This window comes from Dendrobium catenatum, unplaced genomic scaffold, assembly GCF_001605985.2.
Source record: "Dendrobium catenatum unplaced genomic scaffold, ASM160598v2 fragScaff_scaffold_273, whole genome shotgun sequence".
NCBI classification, from domain to species: Eukaryota; Viridiplantae; Streptophyta; class Magnoliopsida; order Asparagales; family Orchidaceae; genus Dendrobium; species Dendrobium catenatum.
This window is the reverse complement of record NW_021318735.1, coordinates 846,884-867,922: the sequence shown is the minus strand read 5'-3', so window position 1 is coordinate 867,922 and position 21,039 is coordinate 846,884. Positions and strand designations below refer to the sequence as shown.

At 34.6% G+C, this 21,039-nt stretch overlaps 1 protein-coding gene across 1 annotated transcript; it reads left to right on the top strand.

Annotated features, from left to right (window-relative positions):
• Nucleotides 1–4,918: 4,918 nt before the first annotated feature.
• LOC110115634 lies at nt 4,919–5,809 on the top strand. The gene has a single exon (XM_020848919.1). The coding sequence runs from the start codon at nt 4,919–4,921 to the stop codon at nt 5,807–5,809; it is 891 nt and encodes a 296-aa protein (XP_020704578.1).
• The last annotated feature ends 15,230 nt before the right edge of the window (nt 5,810–21,039 follow it).

The following is a 21,039-nucleotide window of genomic DNA, read 5'->3' as shown; positions in this document are numbered from 1 at the left end:
TACAGAATACCTTAATTGTTTATGGCGGCAATTTCTTTTTGTTTTGATCCTATCGTCCAGGCCGATACAAGTATCATCCCGGCCGATTGGCTAATGATGGCTGCCTTAATTAAGAACCCCTGATTAGATTTTTTGTTTTAAGCCCGATCGTCGAGGACGATGTAAATATCGTCCTGGCCAATTTGAGTAAAAATAGAAATTCTAAGTCTCTCAAGTGTGTGGGTGTGTAGGGTTACTTTGCATCATTCACACCAAATAATACAATTGACTCAGGAAGAGAAAAATAAAATTACAGACTGACTCAACCCTAATCTACCCCATCTTGAGCTGGCTCCATTTTTCCGTCCGATCTTTGATTCCTGAAAAGTCAGTAGTAAAGACAGTCCAAGACAAGTAAGAGTGTTTGCCAATCATCAAAACATAGTTCATAGACCTGAATTTGCAACAGATTCGACTATCAATATTTTTCATAATAAGAGCACAATCTCTACCTTGGCCCCTACCACACTATCCCCTACCTCTACTAGGGGAGAATCATGCCTTCCTACCAATGGAAAGTACACTCCAATGTAGTGGAAATATCTACCTCAATGCAAAACTTTGGTGGACCCTATACTAGTGGTTGTATAGGACCCTATGTGAATAATTGCATAAAACTTTTTACAATGATGTTAGGTTTCACTATTGACTATATAATGAGAGGTCTATAAGCCTTTGAAGGAATATAATACTCAACATCATCATAAATAAAAACCATTGCATGGTAAAAGGATTAGTATACCTAGGAATATATTATTCCATATCATTCCTCATATACTACATGCACTAGTGCAATGTAAAGGGAGGCATCCCATACTCATTAATCTAAGGCTTTCCTAAGAGAGTCATGTATGAGGTATCTTCTTTGATAACATGAAACTTTGCCTTGGTTTGGAGATCTCCAAAGCACAAAGGTAAGGTAATAACAAAGAAGGGTTGATAAAACTCTGGTTCTGGAAAAGCATTCACTAAAGTTTCACTCAAGTTAAAAGATATCATTAGTGCATCATATATACTAAGGAGGGAAGGAATCTTTCTTAAATGAGCCAACACACTATTATCAACATCCAATTGAGGGCCTTTCCTCCTCTCCTTAGCCTGTGTTTGAGAAGAAGGGACATATTCAACTTATTTGGTAATAATATTTTTATCTTTTTCCTTATTATTTTTTACCATTTTGGGAGGCAGGACCTTCCCTAAACACAACTGAATATCCTGTATTGATTCACAATCAACATAAGACTAATTTTGTTCAAGGTTCATGGTTGTGTTGGCTCTACAAAAAATGATTGGGTATGTTCTCAAACTCATCCCTATAATCCATATAACAACCCCCTCAATAATAGTAAAAGTAAGCTCTTCTTCACACTCATACTCTTATTTATGTGAAGGATTATATTCATTACAAGAGATATATAAAGCATGAAAGAATGAGTAAGAAAAAGACTATAACTAAAGGGTATAAAAGCCTAAAAGTAGCAAGAATCATCCTTTTCTATTAATTTATCATTAATAGGAGGGAGAATTAAATCCTTCAATGTAAGTGCAATAAGAGAGATCATTTTCCCTTCTGAAGTTATAATAATTTTGTATCTCTTATACATCTTCTTAATATATGAAAGTAAGGAAATATGCTCAATAGGCATTAAAATGAAATAAAAAAGTGAAATAGGTATAGAAGTTGAACTAAGAACTCTTAACTTGGCTTGTGTAGGCCTCCTCTCAATTACCTTAGAACTCTATATTACTTGTCTGATCATATCCCTTATCTTGCAAGAGAGTGCAAGTTACCACTCTCCCCTAGAATTAAGGGGTGCTCTACTATCACTGCTCTTACCATTATGCTAAAAATCACACTGATTGGAATTAGGTATTAGTTTAATAGTCTTGGCCACCTTTCCTAGAGGCTACACTAAATCACTATCATGTATGTAGATGTCCCCATTAGCCATAAGGTTTTCCACCTTATCTTTGAATACATAAAAATCCTCAAGGACATGCACAATATATCAATGGTAAGGACAATAATTTATTAAATATTATTAAACAGAAGTCTACTGTTAGAGAAAGAAACTGCTGCTAGAGAGAGAAACTGCCAGAATTTCAAACTTTTTCAATTCCCAATTTTCTGGAAACTCCATCGCTGGTGATAGGCAAAGATGGGGGATGGCCGTCGACCTACTGTCGACGCGCTTAAATCAACAGAAGGATCATATGGACGAATCAAGGACAAGGAGGGTCAGCATTGGATGTTTCAACAATCAAAAGTAGATAAGGAGTGCAGTAGGGGAATGATGGTGGATGGCAGGCATCCATCGTTGAAGGTGGCATCAAAGGTGAATGTGGTTACTGATGGTTCTTTGCAAGATTTGACTGGAGATGGTCGAAAGAAATTAGGATCTATAGGATCGCTTACAGTTCCTGGATGTAGAGCTGCTAATGGTCCTTTGGTGATTAAGGAAAATTGCGGAGAAGTCCAGAAGAAGGTTATGTATGTTGAGGGAAAAGGTAAAGCAATTGCCATTGAGAATGACATGAAGACTCCTCGGGTTTCTAGAAATTTTTTATCAACGGAGAAGTTATTAGTAGATCCTGCGGCTTCGTCTTCGGAGATGAAAATTTATGTTAACATGTTCGGATATTCAAATGCAATCTCTGGACCTGTCCAGGAGATAAATGCAAATTCTGATAGCATTGTTAACAAAAATCTTCATTTTGAAGATAATGTGACTGCAAATGAATTGGTTAATGACAACAATCTGAATGAAGGAATGCCTGTTAAGGGTATAACTGATGACAAAGTTAACCCTTGGAAGAAGAAGCCGTATATCATGTTGGATTTCAAGGAAGAAGATATGGTATTTGCTAGAGATGGTAAAACAATGAAGATGAATGAAAGTGCTGAAAGGTTGAATTCTAATAGGCTGGAGAAATCTGTGGTTATTAAAGTTTTTGGAAAGGAATTACCTGCTCATGTTGTTGCTTGGGAAGTAGAAGGCAATGGAAAACATTCGGGAACTTTCATTTCACAACTCTTGGCAAGGGTTGGTTTTTATGTTCCTTTGATTCTTCAGAGAATATAGATGGAGTACTATTTGGAGGTCCTTGGTTTGTTAATGGCCATATAGTAAGCATGGAGAAATGGTCTTTGGAATTTTCTACCCTTTCCTTAAAGGGTCTTACATTGACCATTTGGATTAGGATGCCTAATTTACCACTTCAATGTTGAGATGAAGTTAATGTAGCAAGGATTGCTTCTTCAGTAGGCAAACCCATTATGATAGATGGTAATATGTTTCAATGGGGGAAAAAATAATTTGCAAGAATTTGTGTGAGGGTCAAGTTGGATCAACAACTTCCCCTAGGTGTTTGGGTGGAAAGTATTTCAGGGAGGTTCTTCCAAAACTTTGAATACGAGAAAATCTCTACATTCTGTTATGAATGTGGATTGATTGGGCATATGAAATCAGAATGCAATAACAAGAAAATTATTACCTAGGAGAAGATTAAAGAAAATGGAAATCTAGAGCCGGGTTATTGAAGCAATGAAAACAATTAGCAAGGAAGCTGAATCCTCTTATGGTCCATGGATCATGGTCAAGAAGAGGAACAATAGAAGAATAGGGAAACTACAAGGTGATCAAAAAAATGTTAGAAAATAGTGGAAAAGAACAGTTGAAGCTCATGGAGAGAAATCTGTTGTGGATTCAACAAAGACTCATGTCAATAAAGTGAAGATTGTAGATACTGTGACTGCTAACCATCTACTGGAGGATAGGGAAATTCAAATGGGAACTGATAGGCAGAGTATCAGGTTGAAGTATGTTTCTATTGTAAATGCTAAAATTGCAAATACAGCAGTTGGAATATTAACAAACAAGCTGGAAGATTTAAAGAATCAGGTGGAAATGCGTGGATCTTCTGAAGTTGTTCTGAATTCTTTTGAAACTGATAAGGTTCTTATTTTACAAGCAAAATGCTTGGTAGATTAGAGAGAACCAGATGGAAATATGGATGTTGATTCTCCCATTAAAACTGTCATGCTGACATGTAACAAGTTTGATTTACTAAACTCTGTATGTGAAGATGTCATTGATGTGGATTTTCAAGCTGAAACATTAAAAGAGGGATTGGAAGAAGGCGAAGTAATGAAAGAAATGGAAGATTGTCATAACGATAACACTGGGGCATTGGTCCAAATAGAAGTTATGAAGGAATCTGCTGATTTGGCTGATGAAATTAGTACCCAAAGTGTTAAGAAAAACTCTTCACAAAAAATCAAACTCTCTAAGGAACTAAGGCATTTGGGCCCACTGAATTCATCTTCAAGACAAGGAAGAAATAATCTTAATAGAAGAATGGGTGGGGGATGACCCCCATTTGTTTCCAAATGAATTCCATTAGTTTTTGGAATTGTAGGGGGGCCAGCAAGAGAGAGGCCTCCCTTTATTTGAAGGAGTATATCAAAAAATGGGATGATTTTATTTGTGGGTATCATTGAAACAAAGATTGAGTCTCTTACCAAGGAGGATTTTGTGAAAATCATGGGTGAAGACTGGAATTGTTTCCTGCAGCCATCTAGGGGGAACTCTGGTGGAATCTTGGTGATTTGGAACACAAATGTGGCTTCATTTTATGTGATAATGGATTGGGATCAATGTGTGCTGGGAAAATTGGAAATCTTCAACAAAGCAAGTGGATGGTTACTACTATCTATGGCAGCAGAGAGTTTCAAGGCAGAAGAGAACTTTTGAGATCTTTGGATGGTTTTATTGAACAGGATACCCCTACTATAATTGGAGGTGATTTCAATTACATACTTTCTCAAGAAGAAAAGAAAGGTGGAAAGAAATTTTCGTTCTCCAATGGGACTTAGGAAATGAAGGATTTTATGAACAATAATGATCTACATGATGTGGATACTATTAGTGCTAAATTTACTTGGTGTAATAACAAGAGGGGTAGTGCACGAATTCTAGAAAGATTGGACAGATGTTTACTAAATTCTAAAGCTTTGGAGTTGATTAATATACCATCTGTAAGGCATCTGGAAATAATTGCTTCCGACCATAGTCCCATTGTGTTGAAATTGTTTCATCAACAATTTCAAAATTCCAGAATTCGGAAGTTTGAGGATGTTTGGCTATCTTATCCAGCGGCTACTTCAGTGGTTAGGAAGTCATGGGCTAAACCAGTAAAAGGAGATCATATGGAAGTTGTTAATAGAAAGATGTCTAGAGTTCTTAAAGCCTTATATTTCTGGAGTAAGGCAAAACATCAAAAATTGGAGGAACTAAAAGAGACTTTGATAAAGGAGATTAAAGAATTGCAACAGGAGGAAGCTTTTGAATTGCTGTTTTTGGACAGCAAATCTTTACTTTTTAAATACAAAGTCAAGGAATTTGATTTCACTCTTTCTAGATTGAATACATGGTGGAAGCAAAGAGCTAAAGCTAAGTGGATGAAGGAAGGTGATGTAAGTTCTTCTTTCTTTCGTGCATTTGCTAATGGCAGAAGGAATGGCGACTCTATAAAGCAATTGATGAATGAGGAGGGGGAGTTAACTGAAGATCCAGCGTGCATGAGGATTTTCTATCAATTTTTCTGTAAAAAATGGGAGTACAGAGATTCTGATTTGAGCAATTGGCCTTTTAACGGGAAAGTCCTGAAAAATGAAGATTGTAAAATGCTGGAAGCTGATTTTACTATAGAAGAAGTGGAAAAAGTTATTGAAGAACTTGGAAATAACTTTTCTCCAGGTTTGGTTTGAATTACATATTCCTTTCTTAAAGCTTATTGGAAGATTATTGGGATGGATGTGTGGAAAGCAATCCAACTATGTTTTACTTTGGGGAAAATGTCTTCTAGATGGAAGGAGACTCTAGTGGTACTATTACCCAAAGTAAGTAATCCTCGGTCCCCTTCTAACTTTAGGCCTATTAGCCTTTGTATGTCTATATACAAAATTGTGGCTAAAGTTCTTTTAAACAGATTAAAGAAAGTTATTCATAGCCTTGTTTCGGAAGAACAAGTTGCTTTTATTGAGGGGAGGGTCGTATCTAAGCATGTGCTTCTTGCTCAAGAGATTTTTCATAAGTTCAAAGTATCCAAGTCTAAAAGAGGATTGGTGGAAATCAAACTTGGCATGGAACAAGCATATGATAGTATGGCTTGGGATACCCTTAGACAAATCTTGGATTATTTTGGTTTTCCAGGGAAATTCTCTAAGCTAATTATGGATTGTGTTACTGATCCAGTTTTCTTGGTGCATATCAATGGAGTGGAACTAGATAAAATTCAAGGGAGAAGTGGTTTTAGGCAGGGATGCCCTCTCTCTCCGTACTTATTCATTCTTTGCTCCCAATTATTTATTAATGCTTTTTTAGCCAATGGTGATCATTTAGGCTTGAAAATTGCTCCTTTGAGTCCAAGGATATCACATTTGTTGTTTGCATATGATATTTTTATTTTCTCTAGTGCTAAAATAGAGAATGTTAAGAAGATTATCAAAATCACAAAGAGCTATTGTAAGTGGACGGGTCAACAAGTAAATGTATCGAAATCTTTAATTGTTTATAGTAAGAATATGGAAAGGAGGAGGATGAAGATTATTTTGAAACTATTGGGGTTCAAGGAGACTAAAGAACTCTACTATTTGGGCAACAAAATCACCTTAAAAAGGTGTATGGCTTCTGACTTCTCAGGCATTCTGGAAAAAGCAGCTCTTAAATTAGATATTTGGGGAAAGAAGTTCTTATCTACAACTGGTAGGATTACCCTTATCAATTCTGCATTACAATCCATCTCGCTTTTCTACATTGCTATGTCTTTGGTGCCGGCTTTTGTGTTAAAGAAAATTAACAGAATGAGCAGGGAATTTATCTGGAAGAAAAGCAATGGTGCTAGTGGATTGCATTTTGTATCATGGAGGGAGTTATGTAAACCTAAAGAACAAGGTGGCCTTGGTATTCAATCTGTTGTTGCTTCTATAGAACCCCTTAGAGCTAAAGTGGTTTGGAATTTCTTGAAGAAACCAAATTCTATTCTCAACAAAGCAATATCTGCTAAATATGGGAGAAATGTATGGGAGAAAGAGGTTAAACCGAACTCTTCCTTTGCTTGGAAGTTGTTAAAAAGTCGTACTAAAGCTTTAAAGAAAATTGTTAGGTGGAGCATTAAAGATGGTGTATCTATTAACATTTTGGAGGATATATGGATCCTTGATAGAAGATTGGATAGCTGGCCTACATTCAAATCAATCGATATTGATTGTTTAAATAATCTTTCATATTTCATTGTGGAAGGTGATTGGGTAACAGAGAATCTTCAGGAATATTTTGGAGATGAAATGGTGAAAGTTATTTGTAATATAAAGATTGATTTAGATAGCCAAGGTGATAAACTGGAATTGTTGAAAGTGCATTCGGGAAGAACTATATCTTGGATGGTTAAAATTAAAAGAGATGTAAAATGAAGATTTTGAGCCATGGTGGATCAAAGACTGGAATTGTATCAGAAAAAGTAAACTTAATCCTAGAGTTTCTTTTTTTGGTGGAAATTGTTAAAGAATGCTATCCCCACATTGGATTTCTTGGTGTATAGAAGGTTGGCTGATAGGAACCTTTGTCCTAGAGGTTGTAATATGATTGAAAATGGTGAACATGTAGCGGTGAAGTGCTTGATTTTAAAGAAGATTTTTAAGAAGGCCGAAAACTGGGGATTCTTTATTTCCAATTTGAACAGCCTAGAAGAATGTTTGTATTTCTTAAAGATTCAAGGGGAGAAGAACGCTTTTATGGTCAATCTTTATTGTGCTATTGTTTTCAATTCATGGAAGAGTAGGAACTTGCTGATACATGAAGGCAAAGAACTTGAAATTGGTATCATTGTATCAAATGCTATCATCCAGGCTTCTGACTCATCTTCTTTGATTCTTTCAGACCACTGGGATGCTAAACAGCATAATAAGCTGATTTCTTCATATTGGCATCCCCCTCCACCCGGATGGATCAAGGTGAACATAGATACTGCACTTCCTATCTCTAATGAGGCGGGCATTGGAGGGATCTTTAGAGACCATAGAGGAAGGATGCTCCTTGCATTTGGTTTCTCTTTAATACATTGGGATGTTGGATTTCTGGAGCTTTTTGCTATTCGTTCTTTGAAGAAGGTTATACAAAACTGGATGCTAAATGCTAAAGGATTAATTGTGGAGGGAGGCAACTACAATGTCATTACTCATTTGCAAAACTCGGCTGGTAATCATAGCCAAGAGGTGGATAATTCTAAAGGAGAAGACTTGGATTTTGTAAAAGCATTTGAGGTAATTCTATTCCAATTTGTTAATAGAGGTTGTAATAAGTTAGCTCATTGGTGTGCTAACCATGCCTTGAAAGGTGATTTTTTTTTTGGACTTGTTAGAAATGAATAAGGTTCCTCCTAATTTCTTTTCTTTGTTAAAGGAGGAAAGTGATAGGTTTGCTATCACTTAGTTGGTTGTACTTTCCTTTTTTATTTTTAATGCTATTGGCAGTTTATCAAAAAAAAGGACAATATAACGGATTCTCTATCGAACCCTCCTCTTATACCTCTAGTTTTACCCTTGTATTATAGTAGGTGATTTCAATTAGTTAAAATTTAAGCAAGAGAAAAAAAGGTGGAAATAGGTTCTTATTCTCCCAAGGACCCCAAGAGATGGAGTTCATTAATAAGAATGATTTTCATGACGTTGATATTGATGGTCCTAAATATACCTAATGCACTAATAAAGATGAGAAATAACAAGCCTCTAGGTTCTGATGGTGCTAATGCTTGCTTTGTCAAATCATCTTGGAGTATTGCGAAGATTAAAACATGGAATGTAATTGATAACTTCTTTATTTTGGGCATCATGCTTGAATATTGGAAAGAAATGTTGGTAGTCCTTATTCTGAAAGTTCCTAAAGCTTCAATTTTTTCTAAACTCTGTCCCATCAGCTTATGATAGAATATCTACAAAATGGCTAATGGCATGATTTTAGATAAATTAAATTCTTGTATTACTAGTATAATATTTGAAGTTCAAGGAGATTTTGTTCCTAGTAGAAATATTCCTGATAATTGCCTATTATCTCATGAGATTTTTAATAGATTGAGATTTTCCATAGCTAAACTGGGTTTTATCCTTTTGGAACTTGAAATGGAGCAAGCTTATGATAGTATGAGTTGGGAAACATTAAATCAAATAATGAAGGTTATGAGTTTCTTGGGAAAAATTATAAACTTGATAATGCAATGTGTATGTCATTCAATATTTTTTCATTAAGATTAATGGGAGAAAGCGTAAGTGGATTCAAGCTAAATGTTGTTTTAGATAAGGCTGCCCACTATCTCTATGTCTATTCATTATGTGTTCTAAACCACTATCCAAAGCATTACAAGGCAATGGTAATCAGCTTGGCATTAAACTTGCTTCGAATATTGACAAATTGTCTCATCTACTATATGCTGAAGATGTGTTAGTTGTTGATGAGGCTTCTAAAATCAATGCAAAAATTTTGAATCAGATTTTGATTGATTATTGTACCTGGACTAGATAGTATATCAACTCAAAAAAAATCCATGGTTCTTTATGGGAAGGTGGTTTCAAAAAGAAGGAAAATAAAATTAAACAAAATAATGGGATTTTGCTCTGTTGATGAGATGTCCTAATTGGGAGTAAAAATGGCATTGAGAAGAATGAAGGTACTAGATTTCCAATCAGTATTGAATAAGGCATTAGAAAGATTAAATACTTGGGGATCTCGATCACTATCACTAGAAGGAAAAATATTGTTAATTAAAATAGTTTTTCTTCTTTTCCATCAGTTATTATGACTCACTCATTGGTTCTGAAAAGCGTTTATTAGATATTAACAGATTCTATAGGAACTTTCTTTGGCACATGGAACAAGGAAGGCATGGGTTGCACTATATATCATGGAACATAGTGTGTTCATCTATGAATATGGGTGGTCTTGGTATCCAAGGAGCTGCTAAGAGACGGGGTCCTCTAAGGTCTCGAATTGCTTGGAACTTCATCCAAAATTAGAACTATCTTGTTGATAGAGTATTGAAGGTAAGGTATGGAGAAGTAATTTGGGATAAAGAAGAAAAGAGAAATGCTTCTCCAACATGGAAAATCATTAATTAAAAAAAAGCTTGATTTTTTAAACCAATTATCAAGTGGTAGGTATATTATGGATCAAAAATGATATTATAAATGACATTTGGTTTCTTGAAAGAAGTATGAAAAAAAGGCCTTGAACCCATAATTTGATGGAGCTCCAAGATAAAAAGGTTTCCACTCTACTTGATAAAGAAAGATAATGGGATAGTAATCTATTAAACATCCATTTCTCAGATGAAATGGTTAAGATGATATTGGAAACTCCAATTTTAATCAGTCCTGAAGAAGATAAGCAAGAATTTATTTGTTCCAATTTCGATAAATCAATAACTGGTACAGCTTAAGCTCATTTTCATATTCAACAAGAAGCTCGTATTGATTTGAAATAGGTGAAAAAAAATAAAAGTTACTCCTGAATTTTTATTTTGAGTAACTTTTATTTTGGTGGAGACTTTCTAACAATGATCAACCTACAAATGGGTGGTTGAATCTGAGAAAATTAGAAGAAAACTGCAATTGCTTGAGAGCTTGTGAGGATATTGAAAACTTGGAGCATATTTTAATCCATTGTATCAAACTATTAGAAGTGTTATATTTATTCAAACAATGGGGTATTTACGTACAAAAGTTTCAAAGTCTATTTCAATGCTATGAAATTTTGAAGATGGTAGTGGCAGTGAAACGGGCCTTGCAAGAATTTATATTTATGTAGTGTATTATTATTAGAAAGCAAGAAATTAGTGTAAGCATGGAAAAATAGTCCTATCAGCTTCTTCGATTACTGTACAAATCCTATCTCATTACACTTATAAGTATTTGTTTCCAATTGAAAAGAATAGGGATATCAATCAGCAATATCCTCTATCAAAAGCTTATTGTCCCCCACCTAAAAATTGGATAAAATTGAATGCAGAGGCTTCTTTGTTGCAATCCAATATGGCTAGAATTGCATGTGTCATGAGAGATTATAAAGGAAGAATGCTTTGTGTTTCCACTAAATAGATTATTCATTGGGATGTATCTTATTTGGAATATATAGCTATCTTAGATTTCAAAAATTGTATTCTAGTGTGGATGGAAAACAATAAGGGAATAATTATAGAAGAGGATAATGTGTATATCCTCAAGATGCTTCAGAATTCCATAAAGAAGACGTCTGATAGGAATAACTAAGTCTAAAGATTGGATCTTTCTTTCTTAAAAGTGTTTAAGAAGTTATATTTTGTTTTGCTTCTAGAGATTGTAATAGTGTAGCTGACTTTTATTCTCATCATGCCCTTATTAGGTGATTTTTATTGGGATATTTTTGGGTAGTGAATGGAAATTATGGTTTATTGACTTGATTATGAAGGACTGTGATAGTTTTTTTTTTTATTTTTTTTCTTTACAGGTTGTAACTTTCCTCTCCTTATTTAATACTATTTACAAATCCTCAAAAAAAAAAATGAAAATTAAAGATCTTTCATACTCTTATTTCTTAAATGAATATTCCTTATTAAGCCTCTACTCTAAATACTGGTGACTGTTTGGAGTCCTATAGGGAGGTCTAGGCTACAACTGGACTTGTAGTTGAGGCTAAAATCTCATCAATAGTTATAGCTATGTTTGTGGCTGCATCTATAGTTGTGGCTATACTTGTAGCCATGGTGGTGGCCATTGTGGTACTAAATAAACCATGAGCCTCTTTCCCCTATCCTGAGACTGGAAGGTACCATGCACTTCCACCTTCCTAGGAGGTAGTGCCCCTAAAAACTCTTGCCTTTAACGTCTATGTGGAGGTGACTTTCAACCTTACGAGGGATTGCGGTGGGTTTGCTATCCTTTAAACTAGTAACCTAAATCAATTGCTTCTGAAAAGTTCAAATACTAAAATTGTTTAGGTATAGGATTATAGAACCATCAATGTTTTTTAATAAGAACTCAACTACATCTTGCTCTTGCAATTGAGCCTCACACTAACGACTAAGGTTTCTTTACCTAATAATATAATTAAGGACTCATGAGGGCACTGCCTAGTCATTGCCAACTTACCAAGTTTTACTCGGTGCTCTATGCTAATAAACCTATGAACATCTACTCAATCTCCATAAATGTATATATTGAATCATTAGGGTGATTAGCATACCACTAAAATTTCATCCCAATCAAGTTATTGATGAATAATTTGAGGATAAGCATATTCTTCCCATAAATTTAGCAACATATGGCCCGATACTTAACCACGTGCTACCTGGGGTTCCCTATCCCATCAAACTATCAAAATGTGGAGGGTCAAAACCAACAGGTTATAGATCCTACTCATACTCTATCAGATAGGGACAGCCTCTACTAACTACATCTCTAAACTTTTTGGAGAAAATTACATGCTCAACCATCTATGAAATCATGTCCTGAATCTGACCAGTAGATATGTATATTGATAAATCCTATACTAGAATTCTGAAGGGTACTGCTTTGGGTACTATTATGGCTATTACTAGTACTACCCTTTAGACCCTATCCACCCTCACAAGCTTTGCAACCAAAATATATAATACCACCTACTCATTTATGGATGTAGTAGGAGTACCTATATCCATGACCTAGGGTGTAGCCTTTAATACTATTAATTGGGAAGTCATCACCACCATAGATCTAGCCATCTTGGCCATTTGAGTCTTCAACTGTTGAACTATAGCATCCATATCAATAAACCAAGGAAGACCACCCTATGTTATAGTTGAAGGAAAGTCAACCTTCCCTAGTAATAATACAAATACAATGGGTAGAAACATCCTCATCTGACATTTCTCTTACAGGTCAACCTCAAAAAAGGTCTGATAGAGGGCCTTATTATACAAACCCATGGAGGAAAATATTATATTGGGACTAAGGTAGGCACTAGCTCTAGGTGAGTTGGGAAACTATCCAAAGGAATGAAATCTCATCATGTATAGGAATGTCACAAATCATCAGAATTGTTGCTGATCCTAATGGGGGAACTATATCTGATTATTGAGCTATCATAATTATATTTATTATCTATGCCTATAAAACCATATACTGTTATGGGACCCAACAAGAATTAAACAACATACTATAGAGGGGGAATAATGATAATGGAACCAAGCTAATATTGAACTGGCACAATCTACTAGTATTGTCCATGATGACATGTCCATCATCTAGTTGTAGGAGTATCTACCGAAGGTCTAGCTATAGTAATTGCCCTCGCATGTTGTTGGCATGGTGGTTGTTCTCTCTATCACATATAGCTTTGTCTGGATAGTTATTGCTTAAATTTTATATGAACCTAAGAGATCTAATGAAGTATCCTCTCCTCACTAACATGATCGCTGCCCCATACAAAGTAAACAAATCTCCTAATCCTCTGTGAGAGGGATTTGGTAGTATTATCCCTAGGGACTCTAGCACCTGAAAAAGTAGTGATGATTAAAAGGGCTGCCACATTGCAAACCAGAATGGTATTGATATCTTATTCATCACCACTATATACCAATGGAGACAAAAATTATCCCTAAACTACATCGATCTTTGGAGTGATAATAACCTTGGGGAACTGGTGGTCAGTGTTGCTCCTCTTATAAGAGAACCACCCTTTATTATACTAGCTCTTTATGAGCCAAAGAATCTTCCATCTATTATGACCGTACCTCTAACACTGCTAACCATGGCCTCCTATTCCTATTCCTCTAATTCCTACCAAGGTCAGAGGTGTAGGATGAGATAACATTGAAACCAATGAATTAAATAATAAGGGGAATTAAGGCTATTAGAGGAGTGAAGTTGGGGACTTCCTAATAGTATCAAGTGGAGTAATCCAAGAGAAAATAAAAATTAAATGAGTGAAAGGGGAATTGAGCTCGGCTTTGGCACCCCTCTTCCTAAAGGAGGAAGGAAGAGGGGAGACCCAAGCACTAGCAGCCTCCACTAAAGTAGCTGGTGGGGGAACTATTAGCTACTGGATTTTAGGGGCCGAAGCTACCTGAACAGTTGGTGTTATAGGTGTAGTTCACTTAACTATCTGAAATATAGGCATAGGTCACCAAATTAGTGGAAGATAAGCGGGTCATGGCTAGGGTACTGGTTGCCATGCCATTGGGCGTATTGGCTACACATGAAACGGAATGGGATGAGCATGTGCCCTTGATGGCTACCAAGAAATTAGATGACCAAAAGGATGCATGTCTACATAACCTCTCCTCTTTTGGGGTGAAAATGAGAGTGCCTTTGAGGGGGCTAGCACACAAAGGGTAATGTAAGTCGAGTCAGTAAAGAAGCCCAAGGTAATGCCCCTCTAAGGAAGGTTTGATAGTTGGGACTCAGTGAGAGTCGCCCAAAAATCTAGACTAAAGGAGAAAGTGACATAAGCATCATAATACACCTCATACTCCTAATCTACCCGGTCTTGAGTCTTCCTTTCTTCCCGAGTCACTTGTGATCTTCCTAAAATGTTAGTGCTCAAGGAAAATAGCAAATAAAATAATATTCAATGAAAGGTTGTTCCAAAACACTCATTATTTAGCATCATCAAAATCTCAAGCTCGGGGTCATGAGTTGCAACATACTAATAATTGAAAAGATTAGCACAAGATAAAACCATAAGAGGATATCTAAAGAGAAAGGATAGAATAGCCTAGAAGGTTAGGAAAATAAGAGCCTAACTAAGAAGCACCAAACCAAGAGTACATACAAAAGAGAATAATATAGCATTCAAAGATGGAGAGAGATACTTATACCACCATTGTCTCCAAAAATTTAGGGGTCGTTGAAAAGATGCTGCTGGTAGGGGTCAGAATTTAAAGGGTACAATCACATTATCCTATAAGATAAAGTGATTGTAGACCTTTACACTCTATACAAGTAGGCCAATGGGAGAGCATATGGAATCATACATATAATTATCCATGAAGAATAATGGCTTCCACTAAAAACATCTCGATGGATAATAATATGTATGACTTGATATTCATGATATTTCTATTATTTAATATATTAACTTCCATGAGGTTTATTTACTATGGGTGTTAGCCTCCCACAGGCACAAGCCCCATAGTTAATTACATCTTAGGCCTCGATATAAGAATACTTTTTATTAAGGATGCTATTTTATTCTCTTCTTAATTTAACATATATTATAATCTTTAGGCTCTCCTAATCAAAAAGAATATATGTTCAATTGGGATATTCAACACATAAAGATAATAATCACTCAGCCGATCAGAAGATGAAACATTAGGGGAGACAACACACATGAAGCATGCATGAGAAAAAGATGGAAGCAATGTTTATTGCAAATATGGGCTCGAGTAATGTGATTTTGATTAAAACAAACATTCTTGTTTTCTTACTTTGCTCTCACCAAATAATTGAGTTTATTTGCATATATATTTTCTATGTGTGCTAGCATTTTAGGTCCAAAAATCACTTACAATGTCAATCAGCTCAAGATTGGGTAGAATAAGGGTTGAGTCAGACTGTAATTTCAATTTCAAAGATATTTTACCTTTCTTGAGTTAAAAATGTAATATGGTGGATCCAAAAGCCAAGTAACCCTACACAAACACACTCAAGGGAGTGAGTTGGAGACTTAGTAAAATTTTAATTTTTTGAGCTAATCGTCCTTGATGATCCTTACCATATAGGATGATACTTTTTTAATCAAGAAATAAACCGCCAATCATAATTTATACAAGATTATATAATTTACAATTTATTTATATCATATAGGATGATCCTCATCATCCTAGATGATAGATCATAATCATGCCTAAATTAGTCGTATGATTAGGAGAATAATTATGCTAAAATTTAATTTGATCCAATCGAACAAGACAATCGTTGAAGATCATCCTGGATGACATAGAACATATATGGGATCATAAGGGATTGCCAGCTATCGTACCAGATGAATACCATAGTTTTCCAACTAATTGTCCAAGATTATTAGCCCCTTTTATAGATGCTAGAGAATTACATGGGATGATAAGACATCACCGAGTATCATACTAGAAGAAGTTCACTAGTTTTATACTAATCATCTTGGACAATATTCTAATTATTCAAAACAATACATCTATTTTTGTTAAACTAATCATATAGGGCAATACAATTTGTACTGGCTGAATTGGTATTTTTGAACTAATAGTATGATCGTATGATCTTTCTAGATGATTAGTGCTATCAAATTAAAAATTAGGGCTTTCTTGATGGCTCACTATTTAAGCGATTATATTTTTCTTTGGAAAAATCTTGTTGTTGGATTAATATTAGAGAGAGCTTAAAGAAAGAAGAGAGAGGGCTTGAGAGAGAGAGAGAAATCCTTATGAGGGGGAGTTATGAGGGATTCATAAAGGTTTCTCTAAGTAATATTTACACCATCTTCTTTAGGATGTATTTTTGGTTCCTTGGTGGTTATGGGGAAGTGTTCATCAGCATCAGATCTAGGTTCTCTACCATCACCAAGAGGTTGAAAAAGGATTTCAAGGTTCTCTGCCTATTCTAGGAGGGAGTAAAAGGATTCCAAGGATCTCTGCCTACTCTAGGAGGAAGTAAAAGGATTTCTAGGTTCTCTACCTTTGCCAGGTGGGAGTAAAAGGATTCAAAGTACTCTTTCTAGTTTGTATTCTTTCTATTTACTTCTATATATTTAATGTTTGTATTATTCTGTGATTTGTTTATGTTTGAAATCTCTGATTTTTTTTATTATGTAATTAGTTTTCCTTCCACATAAATTATTTATTTTAAAATATTTAAAAATTTTAAAAAGATTTTCTTTTTGTCTTAAGAAATTTTTAAAATAACCAATTCATCCCCCCTCCCCCCCCCCACCTCTAGGTTAGCCTCGGGGCTAGTTCATAAAGGTTTAACAACTCTCGCAAACTTTTAAGTGCTATTAGAGTGGGATTCATAAATTAAATTTTAGAAAACTTGTGAAAAAAGATCTAGGGATAACTTTGATAATCATAACATTTCAAAAGGATATTCAATCACTAGACCACCTCTATTTTATAATATTCCTTTCAATTTTTAGAAAACTCGCATGTCCACCTTTTCACAATCAATTGATTATCGCATGTGCATGCTAGTTCAGGATGTTTACTTTGTACCTTCACATTTAGTAAATGATGTTAAAACTAAAATACCTTTTTTTGAATGAACTACAGATGATAGAGATTTAGGCCAATTGAATGCCAAATGTTTGAACTATTTTTTTTTGTATTTCAAAATTTGAAGACTACATGCAAGTTTTCACTTGTACTACTGGTAAAGAGTTTTGGGACAAACTCTATATAACATATAAAAGAAAAAAGGAAGTGAAACAATCTAGGAAGAACATTCTTCTTCATGATTAAGAACTCTTCTGTATGAAATCTAGTGAATCTATTTTTAAAATTTATAATAGGTTTACTCAGATTATTACTTACATGCATGCCTTAGGAAGAGAGCTTACAAATTATGAAAAAGTTAAAAAAAAAATTCTTTATTATATACCTTCTTACTATGATGTAGAAAACACTGCCACTACTGAATCTAAAGATTTGAATATTTATTACATTGATAACTTACTTGGGTCACTCATTGCCTATGAGCAAGGAGTGAGTCAAATATAGCTTTATGCATGTGTAAAGAGGAAAGCAAAAACAATAGCCTTAAAGACTGATGATTATGACAATGACTCTTCTAAATAAGTTGATGATGACTTTGCACTGATGACTAGGCAATTCAAGAGATTTTATAGAAAAAGCAAAAATATTATTAGCAATGGAATAAAAGTTAGAATGGTAAAAATTCTAAAATTTCTTTTGTTGTTATATGCTTTGAATGCAGGAAGCCAGGGCACTTGAAGTCTGATTGCCTAACTCTTAAAGCTCTCTCAAGTAAGGATAAGGGTGAAGAAAAAGCTAAATTCAAGAAGGGAAAGCAAATGACTCAAAAAGCTTTCTAGACAGACTCAACATCAGACTCTTTTAAAGCTGAAGCAAAAAAGGAGGTAACTAACCTATGCTTAATCGCATATAATCATCTTGATCATTCTGATCAAGATGAGGTATATGAGATTACCTATGATCAATTAATTGAAGTTTCTGAAAAAATTCATACTGCATAAAAAAGCTTAAAAAATCACATGCCAGCCTTAAATCTGACTTTTCAATTCTACATAAAGAGCATGAATTCCTAAGGAAAGATCAATCTACTATGGATAGTAATTACATGGCCTTATTAGATGAATTTGATATTTGAAATAAGAAGAATTCTAAATTAACTAATGATCATGATTCCTTAAAAATATCACATATTGAATTAGAAAATGGATAAAAGAGATTAAAAACTCTTGCGTCTAAATTACATAATAGGGAGAATGCATTAAAAATTGGAAATTTAATTCTTGAAAGTGCAAACCAATTTTCACAAATAAAATTAAATGCTTTCAAAGAAAATAAAAAACAACTTTCACTTAAAGATTCATAATCCATCACCTCAGCATGCATCATTCAAACCTATGAAGAGGCTATTGCAAATCTAGATTCAGGGATTATAATTTTGATTATAGTAAACATTTTAGACATTTTTGTTATTCTAAGATTTCCCTGCCTACTAATGTTCCAGGTCCAAAAGATTAATATGCAAATCAAGACAACTCAAGATTGGGTAGACTAAGATTGAGTCAGTTTGTAATGTACATCAAGTGTCTTTACCTTTTCTTAAGTCAAATATAATAATGTGGTTCCTGATGCTAAGTAACCTTACACACACACACTCAGGATGAAAAATTCTATATATTTTTAGAGCTTTTGTATTTGATCATATCGTCCAAGACAATCAATAATCAACCTAGATGATCAATTAAAAATAGAAACCCTAATTAGGGCATCCTGATTAAGGTAGCTAAAATTAAGCAAATCTTCCTAGACAAACTTAGCATTGTCCTAGACAATAAGCTCAAATCAGAAAGATTCAGCCACAAACTCTTTTAGGTATGTTATTATTTTTGGACATCGTCCTGGATGATGCATTATAATTATGCATAAATTAGTCAGATGATTAAAGAAAGAAATTAAGGTTTAATAGATCGATCATATCATCATGGATAATTGTAGGATCATTGAGAATGATCAATTAAGCAAATCTTAGTTTCTTACTAGATGACTAGAATGATGTTCTGAATTACATGTATTAATTTGAACTAATCATTTGGGACAATCCCAAATCATCCTAGATGATCAGTTATTTTTTCTATCATTCTAACATATAAAGTATGGCCGAACAGAGTGATTGCCTAGATGATTTTCAACATCTTGAACTTATTATCCAGGATGATCATCAAATTATCCTAGATGATAAGTTATTTTTTTTATCATGTATGGTAAAGTATGGCCAAAAAGAGCGATGGTATGGATGATAATCAACATTTCTGAACAAATAGTATCAGATAGTATAATCATCCTCGATGATCAAAATAAGTCCTTTAATCATCTAGCCTCTTCCAGATCATCTTAACTAATTGAGTTAAATTTATACCGATTATACAGAATGATCTTTGTTTAATAATTTAAAATCAGGGAAAAATTGAATCCCTTCTTTATAAGATCACATGTTTATTCAAGAAGTGATCTTTTGCTATTGTCCTGACCTGAGAGAGTCTAAAGGAGAGGGAGAACTTAGGAGAGAAATAGAGGATCTTTTGAGGGATAGTTTGTGAGGGCTTCATAAAGGTTGCTCCAAGCAATGATGCACATCATCTTCTCTGATCATCATCCCTGGTTCCTTAGAGATTCTAGAGAGGTCTACTTCAGAGATTGATTGAGGTTCTCTGCCTGCTTCAGGAGGAAGCGAAAGGAGTTGTGTTCTCTGCCTACTTCAAGAGGAAGCGAAAAGAGTTGGGTTCTCTACCTTATCGGGGTTGGCGGAGAAGAGTTTCTGTAAAGGCTTCTCCGTCATGATGTGGGAGCAAAAGCAGAGTCACTGAGTTTAGTGCAATACCTGGAGGAGAGGCTCTGGGGAGTGGACATAGGTCAAGTTGATTGAATAATTATAAAATATGATGTGTTCTTTATTATTATTTTTTCCACATTTAATTTCCATAATTTATTTTCTGGTGAATGATTGTTTGATTTAGATCGTGAATCTTGTTTGAGAATTTTTAAAACACTAATCCATCCCCCCACCTCTTAGTTAGTCTATGGTTAGTTCATAAGTGCTTAATATTCCTAACAAACTTTCAGAGGCACCTTAGCCCAAAGAGATTAGAAAATTCCTTTCCTAATGTTAGATGTTTTTTTTGTGGTATGCTAGGACATATCTCCCACACTTGTATCATTCATCGTTGAACACATTTGGTGTGAAAACTCAAATTTCAGAATTTACAGTATAGTATACATGTATTTCACTCTTATTTCCAATAGATGAAACCTAAACTTGTTTGGGTTCCCAAATCTAACATCTTATGATTTTCTAGGGGTTCTCTTAGAAAAAGCCTCATGAGAGAATATGATATATGGATAACGATTATTCATGCAAATGCTCAAGAAAAAAATCAATTCATTTTACTAGAGGCCAAGGCAGGATGTAAGGTGAAATTTGGAGATAACACCACCGGGAGAGTGGTAAGATCAGGTATAATTGGAAACTCAAAAAATTTAATTATTAAAAATATTTTACTGGTAGATGGCTTAAAACATAACCAGCTTAGCATAAGTCTACTTTGTGATAAAGGATTTAATATTAAATTATTATCTACCAGCTGCATAATTAGCTTAAATGGAAATATTGTGCTATAAGGAAATAAAATTAAAAATGTTTACATACTTATTTTGTCATGCAGGCATAAAAAATCTTAGAAATAACACCTA

What these genes read in the sequence shown, in the direction of transcription:
- LOC110115634 (XM_020848919.1), top strand. Translation starts at nt 4,919, where the DNA reads ATGAAGGATTTTATGAACAATAATGATCTACATGATGTGGATACTATT.